The sequence below is a fragment of the Phocoena sinus genome, chromosome 1, assembly GCF_008692025.1.
Source record: "Phocoena sinus isolate mPhoSin1 chromosome 1, mPhoSin1.pri, whole genome shotgun sequence".
Classification (NCBI taxonomy): Eukaryota; Metazoa; Chordata; class Mammalia; order Artiodactyla; family Phocoenidae; genus Phocoena; species Phocoena sinus.
This window is the reverse complement of record NC_045763.1, coordinates 6,497,950-6,516,560: the sequence shown is the minus strand read 5'-3', so window position 1 is coordinate 6,516,560 and position 18,611 is coordinate 6,497,950. Positions and strand designations below refer to the sequence as shown.

General features: G+C 39.3%; 1 protein-coding gene across 3 annotated transcripts in view; it reads left to right on the top strand.

The window, feature by feature from the left end:
- RERE (arginine-glutamic acid dipeptide repeats) overlaps positions 1–18,611 on the top strand; it is a 429,896-nt gene that overhangs the window by 256,096 nt on the left and 155,189 nt on the right. For all 3 annotated transcript variants that reach the window (XM_032610681.1, XM_032610678.1, XM_032610670.1), the window contains 3 exons: positions 1,317–1,422; positions 2,886–2,982; positions 14,113–14,217. In XM_032610681.1, coding sequence (XP_032466572.1) covers positions 1,317–1,422; positions 2,886–2,982; positions 14,113–14,217 — 308 coding nt within the window. The remainder of the gene's footprint in view (positions 1–1,316; positions 1,423–2,885; positions 2,983–14,112; positions 14,218–18,611) is intronic.

Below are 18,611 nucleotides of genomic sequence, written 5' to 3'. Positions count from 1 at the left end.
TGAAAAATTGATAAAAACTAAAAAGTACCTATTTTGTAGGATTATTCTTTGTATGCAGTCTCTTTTATTCAAACCAGTAATGATGCCCTATATTTGACAGTTAATTGCAAAAGTAAGAATCTCAGTGTGTATGGAATTCACTTTGGAATAGCGCTTCTTCACGTTTGAGTTCAGTCAAGACCTTTGGCAGTTGCTTTCTTTCTGGTTCTTTGAATGGCTTACATATTTTAGCAAAAATATTTTTGAGCCTTCCTGGTCTTTTAGTGAAGGCTTTGTGCAGCCTCTCATGTAAGCATCAAGCATCTTACTTCATTAGAGAAGGCTCCTTTGACATACTTTAGGATTTGGCCATCTCCCGTATGAACATGAGGTGTTTCTCGAATTTTAGCTCTCGTGCATTTCTGACCCACTGACTTGTGATGAGAAGGTAGAAGCTGCTGCTAAGAGGAGTGGTATTTCACTCACCTTGGGGGAAGTCCCTTACGGCCCTCAGCTGGGTCGGAAAGTATTTTCTGAGGCCCCGGGAAGCCTTAGTGCACTGCCACATTGAGATGCTTCATGACCAGGTACACAGAGATGGTCCCCTCAAGCCCTAGCCCCACAGCCTTCAAATGGAAAGGCAGTATTTGATTCTTTATTCTTTGAATGAACTAGGAACAAAATTAACTTTTAGGGATAAGATGGTTAAGTGTCTCACAAACATTTATGGGACCCTGACCATCATAGAACACTATTATTCATATCCATGTCCAAGGTGTTCTCTTCTTGGGAAATTCAGAGATAAATGAGACAGGATCCCTGCTCCATGGACTCATAGTACCTTCCTCACCACCCATAGTTTGCCGTGTTAGTTTGCCATAGAGCATAAGTGGCAGTAAAGTAGCAGGAAAAACTCATTGCCCTTAATGGCCTTGACAGTGTGCTGAAACAGTTTCTAAATATCTGCCAACACCACTGAAGCTTCAGATGGAAGGATGTATTCATGTAGTGTACTGAGTAATTAATGCTAAATAAAAAATATATCGAATGAATTAGTTAATCAAACTGGGGAGATTTATAGATTCAGGTTTGGTTTCCTTTGTTTCCTGAAATAAGCAAGTTTGAGGGATAGAGTCAGAGAGGTGTTGTGGCTGGGATTTTTCAAAAAATGAAAATTGACCTCATAATTGACTAATGTATTTTTGTGGTCCTGGTAGTAATTGTGTGTCTCCTTCTCTGCCTGTCCACCTGTTTCCGGGGCTTTTGATCATGGGTATGGTATGCACCTGTGGGCACCCGAAATCCTGTTCCTAATGCTGTTAGATTTTCCTTTTCAGAGTAAGAGGGACCACCTACTCATGAACGTCAAATGGTACTACCGTCAATCTGAAGTTCCAGATTCTGTGTATCAGCATTTGGTTCAGGATCGACATAATGAAAATGGTAAATATGTCCTTCTGGTTTGATTCTTACACTTTCTTAGCTTTGGGCAAAGTTCTTTGTAAAAACATTCATTAAATGGAGATAACCACTATGAAAAGTTTTCACTGAAAAAGCTTTTTATCAATAGACATTACTGGAATGTTCTTTTTTTTTTGCTGAGTTCTTTCATTATTTCTGCCTTAAAAGAGAAACAACCTGATCATGTGCTAGTAGCATCTTTCCCTTAAACCAGGAGTAGTGATCTTCTTCGGAAATAAAAGTAGCTTCATCTTTTTACTCCTTTTTCTCACCTAATGCTGAACTAATGACACTGAAAGCCCTATAGAATTGTATTTTGTTTCTTTTTAATGATCTGTATTGTTGAACTTCAGGGTTGTGAACTTCAGTTTTCAAAGCAAAGCTTTCCTGAATATTTTGAAATTTAGCTTGAGTATTGACTTTTAGAACAATAGGAAGGTAGTTCAGAGCATCTTTTAATTTTTTCTTCCTCTGGCATTGTAGTTTCTACCCAATAACTTTATTGACACGTGAGATATGTACATAAAGTGTATATTACGTTTGTTCAGATGTCTAATAGCTTCTTTTTATTGATTTTTTTTTTTTTTGAGGTGCTAGGCCTCATTCTAGCTGATTCACATTTGTTACCCATTAATTATATGAGTTCGGGGTTGTCACTCCCCACTTCCAGAACAGGAAATCGAGGCTTAGAGATGCTAAAGGAGTTGCCAAGGCTATTTGTCTTCTGAGTGGAGACCCCGGGGCAGTGATCCAGCTCTCTCTGGCCCGGGTGACTGTGCTTGTCTCACTCCTTCACACTGCCTTTGGTGACAGGTTTTGAGTCAACAAACCAGTAGTCATAAACAGTTTTCTTTCTTTCTTTCTTTTTCTTTTAATTAATAAAGTTCACAGTGGAAGTCAGGCCTATGAATGCAAGTAATGTGAAAACAGTTTTGAAGAATAATGTTTTTTTATATTTTACCAGTATTTTCTTTTTTTGAAACTATTAAATTTCTGTTAAAACAGGTAAATGATGGTTCTTTATTAAAAATAACTTGGTTATTCTTTTCAACTTGAAACAGTGTGATTTCACTCCATCCTGGAATATTTAGCAATAAAATACCAGATGCACAGGATCACTGAAAATTTTAGTAGTTTACAAGTTGCTAAAATGTGATACTTGTTTTCTTTTTCCTTCTTTTTTCATTTTCTGCTTAATACATTTCAGCAAACTGAGGGGACTTAATAAAGGGCAGAAACACATCCCACAGGACACTTGCTCCTGTTATTCCTGCTGTATGTTATTCCTCTTCTCTGTTTTGCTGACAGGCCTGGTTATTTATTGTGCCTTTTATAGTGGGAAGTGATCCTGAAAGAAAAATTTTGTGAAATTTTCCTAATCCTTTCTGGAAACTCAATTATAATATCCTCCTAATTAACTTTTTTTTTGTGTGTGTGTGTGACAGACTCTGGAAGAGAACTTGTCATAACAGACCCAGTTATCAAGAACCGAGAGCTCTTCATTTCTGATTACGTTGACACTTACCACGCTGCTGCCCTTAGGTAAGCGCCAGAGATGTGTGGTCCTTCTGTGAAGGAGAAGTCATAGGCCACTGTAGGTAGAGAGTCTAAGCTGCCTAGATCTCATCTGATAATCGTAATATCAATCACACTACCCCTGTGGTCTCAGCAAACTGACACTCTGGTGTTAATTTTGTGGATTGTTGGGGTGTCAGAGGTTGCCTCTGTCTTCACTAACCTGTGTGAGAGGGAAAAACCACTTTTTTCTTTTTCTTTCTTCTTTCTTTTAAAACCTCTCTAGAGTTTTGTATTTTAATTTTAATTTTCCTTGAAAATTCTTTGCTACAGTATTTAGGGTGGGGTGTTATACAGATTATTTCCTGAAGATTCAGTCACTGCCAAGATAGATTTTAAAAAATGGATGAAACAAATATGGCAGCATGTAATTGTAGGAGAATCTAGGCAAAGTTTATACGAATTTTCATTGCCCTCTATACTTTTAAATTTCTGTGTGTATGAAGAGTTTACTACTAAAAAGCCTGGGAGTAGGGAAAACATACAGAAGATTTTATTCTTAGGTAACATTGCTGCTAGCCTTAATGTCTTAGGTAATAATGCCAAAAAGTGACCGTGAGCCTCTGCTTCACACCCTCTGGTAGTTTCTGTCCCTTTCAAGAAAAAGATACCTATTTACTGTGGTATATTTTGTTCATGAGGGGAAGAATTGGGGCTTCTTAGGTGGTAAAGGAAGTAAGGACAAGTGATTTTATTATACCTTTTTCCCCACTGAAGATAACAAAATGGTGAAAGAACCACTTTCTCTGTTAAAGAACATGGTTTAAAAAAAAGTCATAGGGGGACTTCCCTGGTGGCGCAGTGGTTAAGAATCCGCCTGCCAATGCAGGGGACACAGGTTCGATACCTGGTCCCGGAAGATCCCACATGCCATGCAGCAACTGAGCCCGTGCACGCACCACAACTACTGAGCCTGCTCTCTAGAACCCGCGAGCCACAGCTACTGAGCCCCTGTGCCACAACTTCTGAAGCCTGCATGCCTTAGAACCCTGCTTCGCAACAAGAGAAGCCACCACAGTGAGAAGCCCGTGCACTGCAAGGAAGAGTAGCCCCCGCTCGCCGCAACTAGAGAAAGTCTATGTGCAGCAACGTAGACCCAACGCAGCGGGGGTGGGGGGGGGGGGAGTCATAGGGATTTAGTGGCTTTTAGCTTAACTACAATGAGATACAATAATTTCTCTATTACACTGCTCAGATGGTATTCAGTAAAACCATCTGGAGTCTCTTGTGCAAAGCTACATTGCTAAAGCCAGTTATTTGAAGGCAAATTAGTAGCAACTTTTAATATAGGGCAGGTTTTGGCAAACTTTTTAGGCCAGATAATTTTTCATGGTCTCTGTTGCAACTATTCAGCTCAGCCATTGTAGTACAAAAGCCACGAGCAACATGTAAATAAATGAGGTGGCAGTGCGCCAATGGAACTTTACTTGAGGACACTGAAATTTGAATTTCATGTAATTTCCACACGTCAGGAGATATGACTCTTCTTTTGATTTATTTTTTAGCCATTTAAAAATGGAAAGACCATTCTTAGTTGTCAGGCTGTGCAAGAGCAGGTGGCAGGCCAGATTTGGCTTGTTGCAGACTGCAGTCCGCCAGGCCCCGCTGTGAGGGAGGGCGCGTGTGTGGTTAGATTTGGCTTCCTACCGGACTTCAGATACATTTAGAGAATTCCTGTAGTGTTTTATAAACTTCTAACAAAATTCCCCCAAGCTTTTCATGTCTTCTTGGCGGTGGCTTTCCAGTCTTAAACTTGCATGCTCAACAAAGCAAGTTAATGGCAGGTTGGATAGATTGATGGAACCATTAAATTGTTAGCTAAGACAATTGACTTGGTCCTGGGATTATTTCTTATCTGCTTTGCATGCTCCCCCACCCCCCATCTTATTTCATTGATTGAGGCGAATGATTTTTAAGCAATTTAGAGTTGAAGTTAAGTAAATATGTGAGATACGTAACTCTGGTCATCAACATATTTTGATATATTTGCTTAGAGTGAATGTATTTGAATATTGATCAGAGACTGTTTCAGTTTGTAGAGTCATTTTATACTATAGCATTTTTAGAATGGGTTGTCCCAGGTAATTCTAGCTGGACCCGGATGAATTTACTTTCGCTAGGTTTACAGTCAGGTGTCTTCTGTAACTGTACAGGTCACTGTCTCTTCACTGACCACCAAAGAGCTGGAGTGCTAAAGTGGTGATCTTCCTTTCCTGTGTATGTGACCAGAACCCTTATTGATTAGTTTTTTTCTCCTGTGGTATTTTCTTTAAAGTGGTCATACAGTGATTTTATAAAGCTGTCTTCTTAAATTTGACTTTGTCAGCTTCAAATAGAGCATCTCTTGTGTGACTTGACAGTTGGGTTTTTTTCAAAGACACCAGATGAATGTGACCACATGGTTACTGGTGGTCTGGCCTAGTAGCTGCTCAGTAATCCTTATGGGTGTGTTGACGTTTGCTTGCATCTGGGGCTCATCTGGGGGGTTCTTGCTGTTGCTTAGTAATCTCGCCTGGTTCTCAGAGTGCTCACTGTAAGATCATCTCTGATAAAAGCAGAATTGAGTAGCCGTGCCCCCCGGAATCTCTATTTATTCCTTTCCTCTTCACTAAAGCAAGATTACTGTAATTTTAAAGTATGGGGGTGGGGGTTAGGCTTTCATTTTTCTTCCCACTTTTTCCTTCACCATTTATCCAAGAAAGGATTTTTTTCTTTCTCCACAGATATAAAGTCGTACTGCCAAAAATAAGTTCAGGTTTGAAAGAGGACAAATAAAATAGGCCGTAGGCACATGAAAGAGGATCAAATGAATGTACTGAAAAAAACATGGAGGACAAAAAAGAAAGAAGAAGACAGTGTTAGTGCTTAGCACCATTCTTCTCAGAGATCAAAGTGCTCAGTGGTGTGGATTCTTTCGGCTCACAGCACTCCGAGGGGCTCTTGCCATTCCATTCACTCAGGAGGAGACCCGTGTATAACTTTCTCTTTCAAGCCGGTTGGGCTAGGGTTGGGCTATAAAGGAAGAGAGAGCTTTGTCCTTTAGCCATCATGAATCAAAAGGAAAACAGAACTCCTCGGCAGCCTCTCTGTGTAAATTGAGATTGTAGCATTTCCCTACCCAAACCAAAGTTATTCCGAGAAGAGGTGGTGGGATCTTCATGGTTGTGGATGTCTGTGTTGAGGGTCCAGCATTACTGCTCTGCTGCTGTTTTTGAATTCTTGCTTTGGCTGCCCCTCATTCCTGCCTTTCAAGCTAAGCTTCTACAACTGTTTATTTTCTTTTCTTCGTTACGTTTATCAGTAACCATATAGTAATACTGTGTTAGTATCTTGAGTGGAGTATTTTTGAGTTGTCCTTGTTCCCAGGTTAAGTATTTTTGGCTGATGCTGGTATAAAAGAAAAGGCTCCAGATTGAAATTGGAAGACTTCAGTTTGAATCCTGGCTTTGCCACATAGTTTTGTGACCAAGGTCAAGTTTGTTAACCTTTGTGCCACCTTTTTAACAAATTTATTTAAAGTCACATGATTAAGTGACAGAACCCAGAACTGGTTTTATATCCAGTAAGGTACAGAGCATGAAAAAGCCTCTTGCAGAGAGAGTATCGCACACCCAGTAGTATGAGTAGTGCTCATGAGTCTGAATTGGTTTCTTAAAAGCATAAAAGGAAAAAAAGGAAAAGTGAAATTAAATATAATTCTGTATTAAGTTATTGGTGGTACAGTGACTTAGCATCCATTTATTTTACTTCTCTGTGGCCTCTAGGATGGATTGTTTGGATACTCAGAGCACTTTAGGCATGGGGAGGGGGTGTTCAGCTCAGGGAGCCATTTGTAGATGCTCTGAGAACGGGCACATTAGTTTGTAGCTTGCAGTTTGTTTGCTGTGATAGTACTTTTACCCTAAGGATAATACTTCATTGATGATCGAAGGGTCAAGAGCGATTGCTTTGTGATTGGACTCTGAACATGTGGCCTGGACAACACTTGGGCTTATGGTGCAGCTGTAACAGTGAGTTCTCAAGCATTGACTGTGCAGGGCAGACAGGAGATCCTAACGCTTCCGTCGGCCTGAGGGCTACTTTCCAGCCTTCTGATTATCTGCTTCCTATTGGGAAAAAAAATATGCAAGGTAGGTTACAGGTTACAAGGTATCATTTCACCTAGGAATTCATATTAATAGGAGTATGTTCTAGAGTGAATTTACCAGAAGCCCAGGGCCAAGAAATCCTAAACTAGGTCTTTAGGGCTTCTAATTGCCCTTTTCCCATCCCAAATCAATTTATCTCCTTCCTTTGCTACGGGCAGCTAGCGTCACATATGTGTAGTGATTGAAACAGGTTAATTACGTCTTGGTACAATTCCCCAACCATTCCTCAGAACTTAACAAAGTTCCTTTAGTTTCTGCAAGTTCCCTAAGGGGTTTCGTGAAGTCTCAGAGCTCTTAGTTTTGCAACTTAAGATTCATTTCCTGGCTTTAGTCTACAGTTCTTTTTATATGTGAAATAACTCTGGCCTACGGCATTTTTATTGTTTTGTCTATACATGCTTAGTACTTCATTAGACACCATAACTTGTCAGTCCCTTATTTCTTCATTCATTCATCATTTAACACATTATTGAGCTGCTCATCCTAGGGGAAGGGCCGTGTAGGTGCTGGGAACACCTAACTGAGGAACACGCTCTCTCTGCCCTTGAATACGTCATAGTCTTTTAAAAATTCTTTTGTTCGGAGCTACTTTTGGGCACATAGAAAAGTTGTAGGTACTGAGTTTCCATGTATCCATCTCCCAGTCTTCGTTTGTGTGAGCATCTTATGTAACTTCGGTACAGTTGTCAGGAACAAGAAATAGCATTAGAACAGTACCATTGAACTGAAGACCCTATTTGACTTTCATGGATACCTTACTTGGTTACCGCTGCTGGAAGCAAAAGACCATAGCCTGGGTGACTTATAAACAACAGAAGTTTCTTTCTCAGAGTTCTGGAGGCTAGAAGTCCGAGATCAGGGTGCCAGAGTTCTGGTGAGGGCCCCCTTCTGGTGTGCAGACCAGTGGCTTCTCCCTGTGTCCTCACGTGGCCCAGAGCAGAACCACGAGATTCATTGTACCCCTCCCCTTTTCTTTACTGGTAACTTCTTTCTTCAACAGTGAAAAACTCAGTTCTTATTGTTTAAAATATATATATATATATATATATATATATATATATATATATATATATATATATATATATTTATTTATTTATTTATTTATTTATTTATTTTTTTGCGGTACGCGGGCCTCTCGCTGTTGTGGCCTCTCCCGTTGCAGAGCGCAGGCTCAGTGGCCGTGGCTCGCGGGCCCAGCCGCTCTGCGGCATGTGGGAGCTTCCCGGACCGGGGCACGAACCCGTGTCCCCTGCATCGGCAGGCGGACTCTCAACCACTGCGCTACCAGGGACACCCTAAAATATATTTTCATTTGCTTATTTTTATCCAATTCTACGGTACACATGACTTAGTTTCAGAATTTGTAACCCATGTGCCTGTGAGAAGCACGTTTACTGACTACATTTTTGTCTTATGTATAGTATATAGGCAAGAGCCTGTTTCCTAAAGTTGCTCAGGTCAGTTCTGTTTTTCGTAGCTCCTTAGGTGTGGTTTTGTTATTCATTTGTAATATAGCTGGGTTCATTTTTTAGACTTTGCATTCTATTTTTGGTTCCTCTTGGTTGATTTGGACTGTCTGTTTATTTTCTGGGTAAGGAAGGGTTTGTGAACTATTGCTGTGGCTCACAGGGTCAGAGCTATAAGAAGATACAGTCTTCAGCCCCCCTACCTGCTATAGATGACTGATGCTTTCACTTCTTAATTTATCCTTCTTGCATTTTCTTTTCACAAATGAGCAAATACATGTCTATTTTCTTATAACTTCTTCTTTCTTATGTGAGGGGTAGCATACTATAGATAGTCTTTTGTGCTTTGCTTTTTTTCACTTAGCGGTATGTTCTGGAAATTGCTCCTCAGAGCTCATTCTCCTTCATAGCTGTGTAGTACTCTGTTTTGTGGGTGTACTGTGGTTTCTTCATCTGCTGTCTTGTGTATATGCATGTAGGTTGTCAGTGAGTTAGAGCATATTTTTGTCTATATTTTTGTGAATTGTCTGTTCATGTCTTTTCTGTTGGGTTGTTGTCTTTTTGTCTCTCACTTTTTAAAAGTTCTTAATATGCCTGTTGCAAGTATTCCCTCAGGACTTTGAGTCATAGTTAGAAAGCCTTGCCCTACACCACTTTATAAAGATAAATTCTACCCAGCTGCCCCAGTACCATTTACTGTCTTTACCTCAGTGGTTTGAGATGCCACCTTTGTCATGTATTATTTTCCATATGTATTCTGGACTTGATATTCTATTTCCTATTGTCTAGATATGTGCTAGCACTACACTCTTAATTATAGAGGCTTTATAGTATGTTTTAATGTCTGATAGGGCTAGCTCCCCCCCTTTTTAGTTGCTTGATTTTTTCACATGAATATTAGTAGAACTTGTTTTATTCCATAAAATAGCTAGCTGGTGTTTGTATTAGGATTGCCTTGAATTTATAGATCAAGTTTGGAGAAATGCTATGTTGAGTTTTCCTATCCAAGAATAGGGGGTGTTTTCCCATTTCTTTGTATGTACTTTTGTGTCTTTGAGGAGTGTTTAAGAATTTTCCTCAAACATTTAAGAAAATTAAATTTAAAAAGTGGAGAGGCAGAGAGGCTTCAGTGGAAGTAATGTTGTATATTGTTATACTTAGAGCAGTCGCTAGAAAACTATGGAGTGATAACACTCGGAACACTATAAATAAATCAAGATGAAATCCTAAAAAAATGTTCAGATAACCCACAGGAGGGCGAGAGAAACAAGAACTAGAAATAGAAAAGAAACTTAAAAAAGAAAAGATACTATGCCTGTCATTAATCAAATGGCTTACAATAGACACGATGCTGACCTGTCTCAAAATCTTTTTTCCCCTTATTTCCGGGTAAGAGTGACAGTAATAGCTGTAAACAAACAAGCTACTGTAAGCAGTCTTTGTGAGCTTGTGTTCCTCTTCACGAGTTTCTTTGAGGTTCGCATATGTCTCGGGGTGTATGAAGACTCGCTCAATTATGGGTACAGTTTAAGGGAATGAATTTCTGGGCCACAGTTTTCCATTTGTATTTCTCTGCTTGCCTGAGGAGGTTCTCTCCTCTTTTTCATCCCCTTCAGATGGCCTTCTCGCACCAGGCACAGGACTCTCTAGATGGTGCGGTGTCCAGGGCGTAACTGGGGGCGTCACAACAAAGCACTACTTGAACAAGTCTTTTCCAGGAAGCCCTTGTTACTGCTGAATAAAAGGACCCTAAGACATGGTGCTTCCCTGTCTTTAGTCTTATTTCTGGTAACAGTGAAGATATGGGGAATGCAGAACCGGAGGAAGCTGGGAAAGCAGCTTGTTTCAGCAAGGTGGACATGATGGCAGTTTTCTCTTAACAGTCTCTCTGCCTCCATTTCACAAACACTGTCAAATAATATACTGTTTTGAGCAAGAGCATGGTGAAAAGAGAGCCTTGGAGAAAGACGCTGAGTGCTTAAAATGGTACACATGTACACACTTCTACTTCAGCAAGAGGTGATATGAAAAATATTTCAGAACGGATGGCAGCCAGTCAGAACCAGCCACGGTCAGCCTCCCGGCCCCTGTCAACCCCTGTCTTCCACTCTGCTTTGCTACTGCGGGCTCCTTACCCGGCAGGGACAGACACTTCCAAGAGCCACAGCTACATGCTAGTGACTGGTGTTTTATTTTCTCCCAATGCTTTTTTTTTTTTTTTTTTTTTTTTAATATACAGAAAAATTCAGATTTTAAGTTTACATTTCCATAAATTTTGGCAAATTTGTTTGACACTAAACAAGGCATGGGATATTCTCATCATCCCAGAAAGTTCCCTTCAGCTCCTGTTCTCTCTAAACTTCCCACCCAGAAACAACCACTATTCTGATTTCTCCTACCATAAATTCCTTTTTGCTGTTCTAGAACTTCATGTAAATGGAATCATACAGTATGTAGTTTTTTTGTGTCTGGCTTCTTTTACTCAACATTTAATTTTTGAGATTTTTCTTGATGGGTTATGTATCAGTAGCTCTTTTCTATATGTTGTTGTGTAGTAATCTCATTGTAAATTATACAATACTTTGCTTACCCATTTCTTTGTTGATGGACATTTGGTTTGTATTTAGGCTAGTATGAATAAAGCAGTCATGAACAACAATAGAAGCGAGCACAGTGAAGGAAATAATAATGATAAAAGCAGAAATTAATGAGGAAAAACATTAGATCTAATTAATCAAATGCTTTAAGAAATTCTAGTATTTTATTCAAAAATGCCTTATGGCCAACTGGGATTTATTCCAGGCATGCAAGGTAGGTTTACTATTCAAGACTCTGTTAACATCTAATAGCATGTTAATAAGTCTAAGGAAGAAACCTGTCTCCAAAGCGATGATTATGATACGGTTATTCTAAAGCCATTTAATGGGAACACCTGGGAGGCTTTTCCACTAAGGTCAGGAACAAGGTGAGGATGTCCTTTATTTCCACTACTTTCCACATTTTCATTGTATTAGAGGTGCAACTTAGAGGCTTAAGAAAGGGTAAAGAAAAAGTGAAACTAGGTGTATTTGCAAATAAAGTTAGCATATTGGGAAGACCTCGGAGAATCAGTGATTAAGCTCTATCAAATGCTAAAAAATTTTGTTGAGTAGCAGGATATAAAATTAACATACAAAGATCAATACCCTTCATATAATCAAATAGAGGACACAGTGGTAGATAAAACCCCGTTTATTACAGCTTCATAGTAGTTTATCATATGGTAGCCTTCTCTTCCTACTGTTTGGATTTTCGCTAAGCCAGTTGTGTTGCCCTTCCCTGGGAACATTTTGGCAGTGCTTTTGATGGTCACAATGATGTGTGTGGGTGCTATGCGGTAGAGGCCAGGGATGCTGCTAACTACAGGATAGCTGCCAACAGCAAAGGATTGATGTCTAAAATGCCAGTAGTGCTGAGACTGGGAAACCTTGTCTTAAACATAACTGATTTCCAATGCTTGTGTTTAGAATTGTGGGTTAGAGGAGTTTCTATATGTTTAATTAATTAATTATTCAAGTTTAAGGATAAACTTAAATTTGAGTAATAACCAAGAATAATAAAGGAAGAATTGCTTTCCTTTAGTAATGGACAATGATGAAGTAATTGATTTTGCACAGCGTGGAGCAGTATACAACGTTTCATAGACTTTTCATTTGATCTTCGTAATATTTTTATGAGATAGGTGTAAGAGATGTACTTATCTCTGGTTAACTGATAAAGGGACTTACTTATTTCTTCTAGGCTTCAGGGATGAATCATTTCTGATAGATGGGTGATTAGTTGCAGAGCGAGTGCATTGTTCATCTAAAAAGTTGTCTTACCTGCCTATCCTTTTCCAGGAGCTCATTTTAGTTCCAGTTAAATACTAGAAGGATAGGTCCTGGGCCTGGAGAGTTGATACCTAGTCCATTTTTTCCTTTAATTGTATCGTGTCACCTACAAATCAGTGCTTCCGATAGAACTTGCCACGATGATGGAACTGTTATATAAATCTGTGCTGTTTGAGATGGTAGCCACTGGCTACATGTGGCTATTTAAATATACATTAATTGAGATTAAATAAAATTTAAAATTCATTTCACTTATACCAGCCATATTTTAAGTGCTCAATAACCCTACATTATCTTCTAATCAGTAGTATCCAAAGGAACTTTAAGAAATCAGTAGTATTTTTGTTTAATTTTTAAAATGGAGATTGTCTCGGCTCATCTTATCTTCTGCCCAGTACTGAGGCTTTGGTCACAGATTACTTAAGCCCTGTGGGAAAGGAGGATTTTTAATTGCTTTTTAATTTGTTAGGAAGTGAATGAATGTCCATCCCCATGTTGATATCCCTCAGTTTCTTTCACTAACACCTTGGCGATTAGCACATGTGTGTGTTGTTGACGTGCCAACTCATGGAGTCCTTCTGGGAATGGAATGCCTGCTCACGCAGTGGGAGGTCACATCCCTGGAAGCATCTTGCAGGTTCTGTTGATGTGCCTTCGATCCTCCAATTCCATCTACTCTAATCATAGCCTTTGGCTTCCAGTTGATGTTAAAGTTGCTTCCTGTAACTGCTGAGGGAGTTGAAATTCTGAAAACCTCCCTGCCTCCTTTGGAACCCTAGAATTTCTCTCAGCACTCCTGTATGTATGTAGGTGTGTGTAGTGGGATGGTGGGTCCTACTGCATGGTATAATGTAAATGACATTTATATTTGGTGCGTGGAAATGCTGCTTAAGGAGTTGTGTAGTATTGTAGAGTTTTCAGCTATATTGTGGTTTAACTTTTGTTAGTAGATGAACCTGGAAACCTTAACTGCTCTAGTATTTCCATGGGAAAGCGTTTTCCAACTTAGTCAGTTAATGTTACCTGAAAATTTGGGAAGTGTGTGTTAGAACCCATCTATATATTTAAAATTAAAATTTCTCTAGGTTTTAATTTCCAAGACAGTTTATTTCTTCCACACTCAGAAGAAAAATATTTAACAGTTACACATTCTCCTTTTCGTAAGGTAGCAGGAAGAAAAGGCCCATTTTGGTTTGATGATTTACAGAGACTTTAGATGTATTTTTTTTTTTTGTAAAGTAATGTAACTGTGGTTTAAATTTTTGCCCATCATTTCTAGTTTAATATCCTTTCATCACAATCCTGCCCTCAATTTGTCTTTGTGGTTTAGTTAATTTTATTCTAAGACCAAAAGGCTGAGACAAAAGCAGTTAAGTTGTAGGTTAAAGCAGTCATGAAACAAAAAAAATATAATATTGGACATTTTCTTATTTTGGCGGGGGGGAACTCCTGTTTTTCTGAACAGATAATTAAACAGTTTGTAGCCATATTCTACATGTTCTTAGAATACCATGGATTTAGTTACATCTTCCCCCACCTCTGCTTTTCTAGTAGTATTATGGTTTGCAAAGCTGTTGAGGACATTACTAACATTTTTTGTTCATTTATTTTCAGAGGGAAGTGCAACATCTCCCATTTTTCTGACATATTTGCTGCTAGAGAGTTTAAAGCCCGAGTGGATTCATTTTTCTACATATTAGGCTACAACCCTGAGACGAGGTAAGTGAGTCACTGGGTCCCACTCCGTGAGAACTTTGGCTTTTTTCACGTGCGTGGGTATGTCTGTGTATATTTCTGGGCATATACTGATAAGATGAAAAAAAAAGACACAAAGTCCTGTAAGTAAACCTCTTTGGGAGGAGTTGTACTTAATGTCTTTGGTGTCTTTAGCAGCTTATTGTTTGCTTTTTTGTTGTTGTTGTTAAGAAAAGGAGAAGTAAGACAATTTGGGTTTGGAGAGGGCAAGATAAAGACAGATGTTTAGTTGGTGTGTGTTTTGAACTTATTATGAATTGTACCCTCATGCCCATTCAGTCAAGCCTTCCATACCTTATTGAAAACACCTAGGACATTATGGAAAGTTTGTTGATTAGTAATTTGTTCACTTAATAAAACCCCAGGAACACTCACTGAAATATCTCTAGTAAGACTGCTGGTATGAGATGGACACATCCAGTTCTCAACTGTCTTGGTAAGATCTATATCACAGGTAGAATTATTTTTTAAATGAAAAGCAATAGAGTCAAAATAATTTAACAGAAAGAATTCTTTGTTTATGTCTCTGATAGGCTGTAGTTTTAACTCAGCCCATGGAAGAACTTCTGTAAGAGTACATGTGTTCATATTTATCTTGTATCAATCATGTGACTGTGTTTTATTAAGGATTTGAAAAAACAGAGAAGGTTATTAGGCGATCAGGTAGTCTGTGCACAGGACACTCAGGACATAATCTAAAACTATAAGGACTGAGAAAGAAATAAAAGATGCTTGGCTCAGGGAGGTTAGTAGAAAGAAGTACATTAAGTATAATTGCCAGATGGGTACCGCTTGAGTGAAAACCTCTACATGGAGGATGCTGAGAAATTATATCTAAAATTTAGAATGTTGCTGTTCAGACCGTCAAACTAGGGTCAATAAAAGGCAACGTATTCTTTGTTGTGGTTGTAAGAGGCTGCATAAAGCTCTATTGGGACATATACATGTGTCTCTCTCCATATATATACTAGACAACAACTATGCTCACCTTTTTTGCTTACCTTTTTTTTCTTTAAAGAACAGTGACTTTGAGTTTTTGTTTTCATTTTCAAAAGTATGCCCTATTCCAATGGCAAAGAAGCTGATCAATGGTAATATTTCAAAAGCATCTTATATTGTGAAATGTTTATATTACATATGCATTTATTAACTGCCTGGACATGTCTTCCTGTTGCCCAAGTGAAGTGTTGGACACTCAGAGTTGGATTTCTGTCTGGATACACAGTAGTCTGTTATTTCAGTGATGCCATATTTATTTAACTATTTGATAGATGGCTGTCATATTGCACAAGTTAGATTGTTTCAGGGAATTGACCAAATAGCTTTTGAGTTTTAAGTGTTTAGCTCTTGGGTTCATAATAGCCAAGCAGGTTTACTTTTCACTAGTTTTGGTTATACACCTGTTTTTGCTGAATGTTCATTTAAAGTGATATGTAGCTTACCTGTGTAAGCTGGAGACTCACACAGGTTCTTGTCTCATTTTTTATTGTATGTTACTGGTAGTCATTCAGAGTGATACTTCCCATCAGTTTTGTTTTAAACTGTTGGTTAGGCATGCGATAGAGGAATATATTATTATTTATCTCACCCGAAAAAGCAACACAGAGACATGCCTGTAGCAGCGTGTTTACAGGGTCTGCATCCTGAAGCACTTCTTTAGTGCTTTGACCTTAGTCCCGTTGTTCATTTCTGTGACTCTGTTCCCCGTGTCCAGCTTGTGCTTGGGGGTTGTTGGATGAATTGAAGTGAACAGATATTTGAATGTCTACTTATTAGTGGTAAGTTTGTGGCAGGTCTCAAACTTCTCACAGAGTGAGTGTGAAAATTTGCAGTGATAAAGCCAGTGTGGCCCAAGCTCACTGGCTTCACCATGAGCACTACTTTCTACCTCTGAAGGTTGGGGTTTGGTGCACACTTCCCATAGCTGCCCAAATTATCAAAACTGTGTGCGTGATTTAACAGAGTATAGAAAACTGTGTTTTCTCCACCTGGCTTATGCACAGCCCTGCCCTTCGAATGCTTGGGTGCATGCCCTTGCAGAACTTACCTCTGTGTCTGTCTTTGTTTCAGGTCTGTGAGGGATGGGGCAGTGTGATGAGCTGGTCTCCCTCATTTTGGATGCGTGAGACTAGCATGTAACTGTGGCTGTGTGGTGCTGTGTGCTGACTCTTTTTGCCCTGAGTCACCTGGGGAGGAATGTCAGACCGTTCTAATAGTCCCGTGAGATGGTGCGTTGATCAGTAAGACCACTGGAAGTTAAAGAATGGTGATTCTGTGACTCCAGACTTTGATGACTGTTCCCTTCCCCTTAAATAACGTGTGAACTCTAACTGAGCAATTAAAACTGAAGTTTAAGGTGGAGTTATTTCTCATCGCAAATTTTCTGATAGTAGTTAAAAGTTGACTTATGTAATTTTCCATAATTTTTTTAGCATCTTAGCTGGCACTGAATGATTGGGTTTTTTTGTCCTCTCACATTTATCACAGATCCTTTTAAAACCCCAATATCTGGCTACCTACCCGCCCCCCCCCCGCCACCACCTACTTATTTATTATATTTCTGAATATCGTGCCTTATCAGGGACCTGGTTGTCCAGAACTTTTTGGTTTTGATGGTGTTACCTTGCGTGCTAGTGGGGAACAGACTTTTATGAATTCTTTGGTCCATTGCCTTTAAAATTTGGAGAGGGTGGATTTCTTATAGTCGGCATAGAATTACTTCGGTGTTATTAGGTATAAATTTGTATTTCATTAATTATTTTTTTCTACTCAGAGCACTGATCATTACTATAAGTAAAGCATCCACAATAATACAGGTTCATAATCTCTTATTTTCAATTCTGAAATCTGAAAGCTCTGAGGATCAAAACATTTTTATGCTAAGTTGGGTGCTGAAATTCATTTGACCCTGAGGTCAAACTTGACCTGAACTGATGTAAGACTTTTTATATTCTTTATTCAGTTCACTTTGTGTGGATTTGCACAGCTTTTACTACAAAGGTACCGATGTGATAGAATAGGGATTATTGCTCAGACACTGCTGTGGCATTACCCTGGTATATTCCCTGTAGTACCTTCTAAATCCAAAAATTTCTCAATTCTGAAAATCTTCTGGTCCTAAGGATCTTAGCTTAGGGGTTGTAATGCTGTGTTCCTGCCACCCACGACATTTAAGGAACAAAACTTGGGCAAAAAATGTGGGGGCAGATGTTTCTAGCTTCAGGTAGAATTCAGGCTACAGGGACTGGCAGGTGAGAGAGGGCTTGAACCTTTGGTAATTGGGCTTTGCTTTTGGAATTTGTTTTGACGTTTCTGCGCTCAGGGAGTGTTCGCTGTTGCTCAATAAATAAGATTCACTCCAAATTTACTTCTGCAGTCAGCATACTCTGAACGTAATGTCATCATGTTCTCATTTTCTTTGAAGGGTATGATCCAAAATCCAGTGAGAAGCTTTAAATAAAGTCAGCAAATTTCAGCTCAGAAGTCTTAGTACATAAAGCCAGTAATCCTTATACATGAACTTATACATGAACAAAACACCAGCATCCTTGGTTGAACTAAAGTAGGTTGGTTCAAAACAATAAATAGGGCTTCCCTGGTGGCGCAGTGCTTGAGAGTCCGCCTGCCGATGCAGGGGACGCGGGTTCGTGCCCCGGTCTGGGAGGATCCCACATGCCGCGGAGCGGCTGGGCCCGTGAGCCATGGCTGCTGAGCCTGCGCGTACGGAGCCTGTGCTCCGCAGGGGGAGAGGCCACAACATTGAGAGGCCCGCGTACCACAAAAAAAAAACAAAAAACAATAAATAAATAAAGTAGGTTGGTTCTAGCTTATAAAAAGAGCAGGGCATAGAGACCGGTTACATCTATCCTTTTATTCTCCTTGTTGCTTTTTTGTTTGTCTAGTATCTCATGGCCGTTTAATCTGACTGCTTGATCCTTTTGTTAAGACCAACAGCGTGGAAAGATCTCCCCTTTTGGACTCAGGCAGCCTGGGTTCTGATTCTTTGCTCCCACTTCATTTTTGTGTCCATGGGTAAAGGTTGTACTTCCTGGACTGTGTTTTCCTCTTTAATAAAAATGGGGAAAACAAAAACAGGGTAGCTTTTGTAAACTGTCATGTTTTTTTGTTCCTTTTTGGGAATTGCAAAAATAATTATAAATTTTCTTTTGAAGAAGAGATTGAGAAGTATCTTTTTTTTTTTTTAAAACTCCGTAAAATGTTAAATCTAAAAGCAAAGTATGAACTACTTCCCAAGATGTCTTGATTCTACCAGGTAGATCATTAACCATCTGGTTGTTTCTGCTGACATGTGGAAGTCTGAGCACTGGGGATTCTTGCCTCTGCTTGGAATATTAATT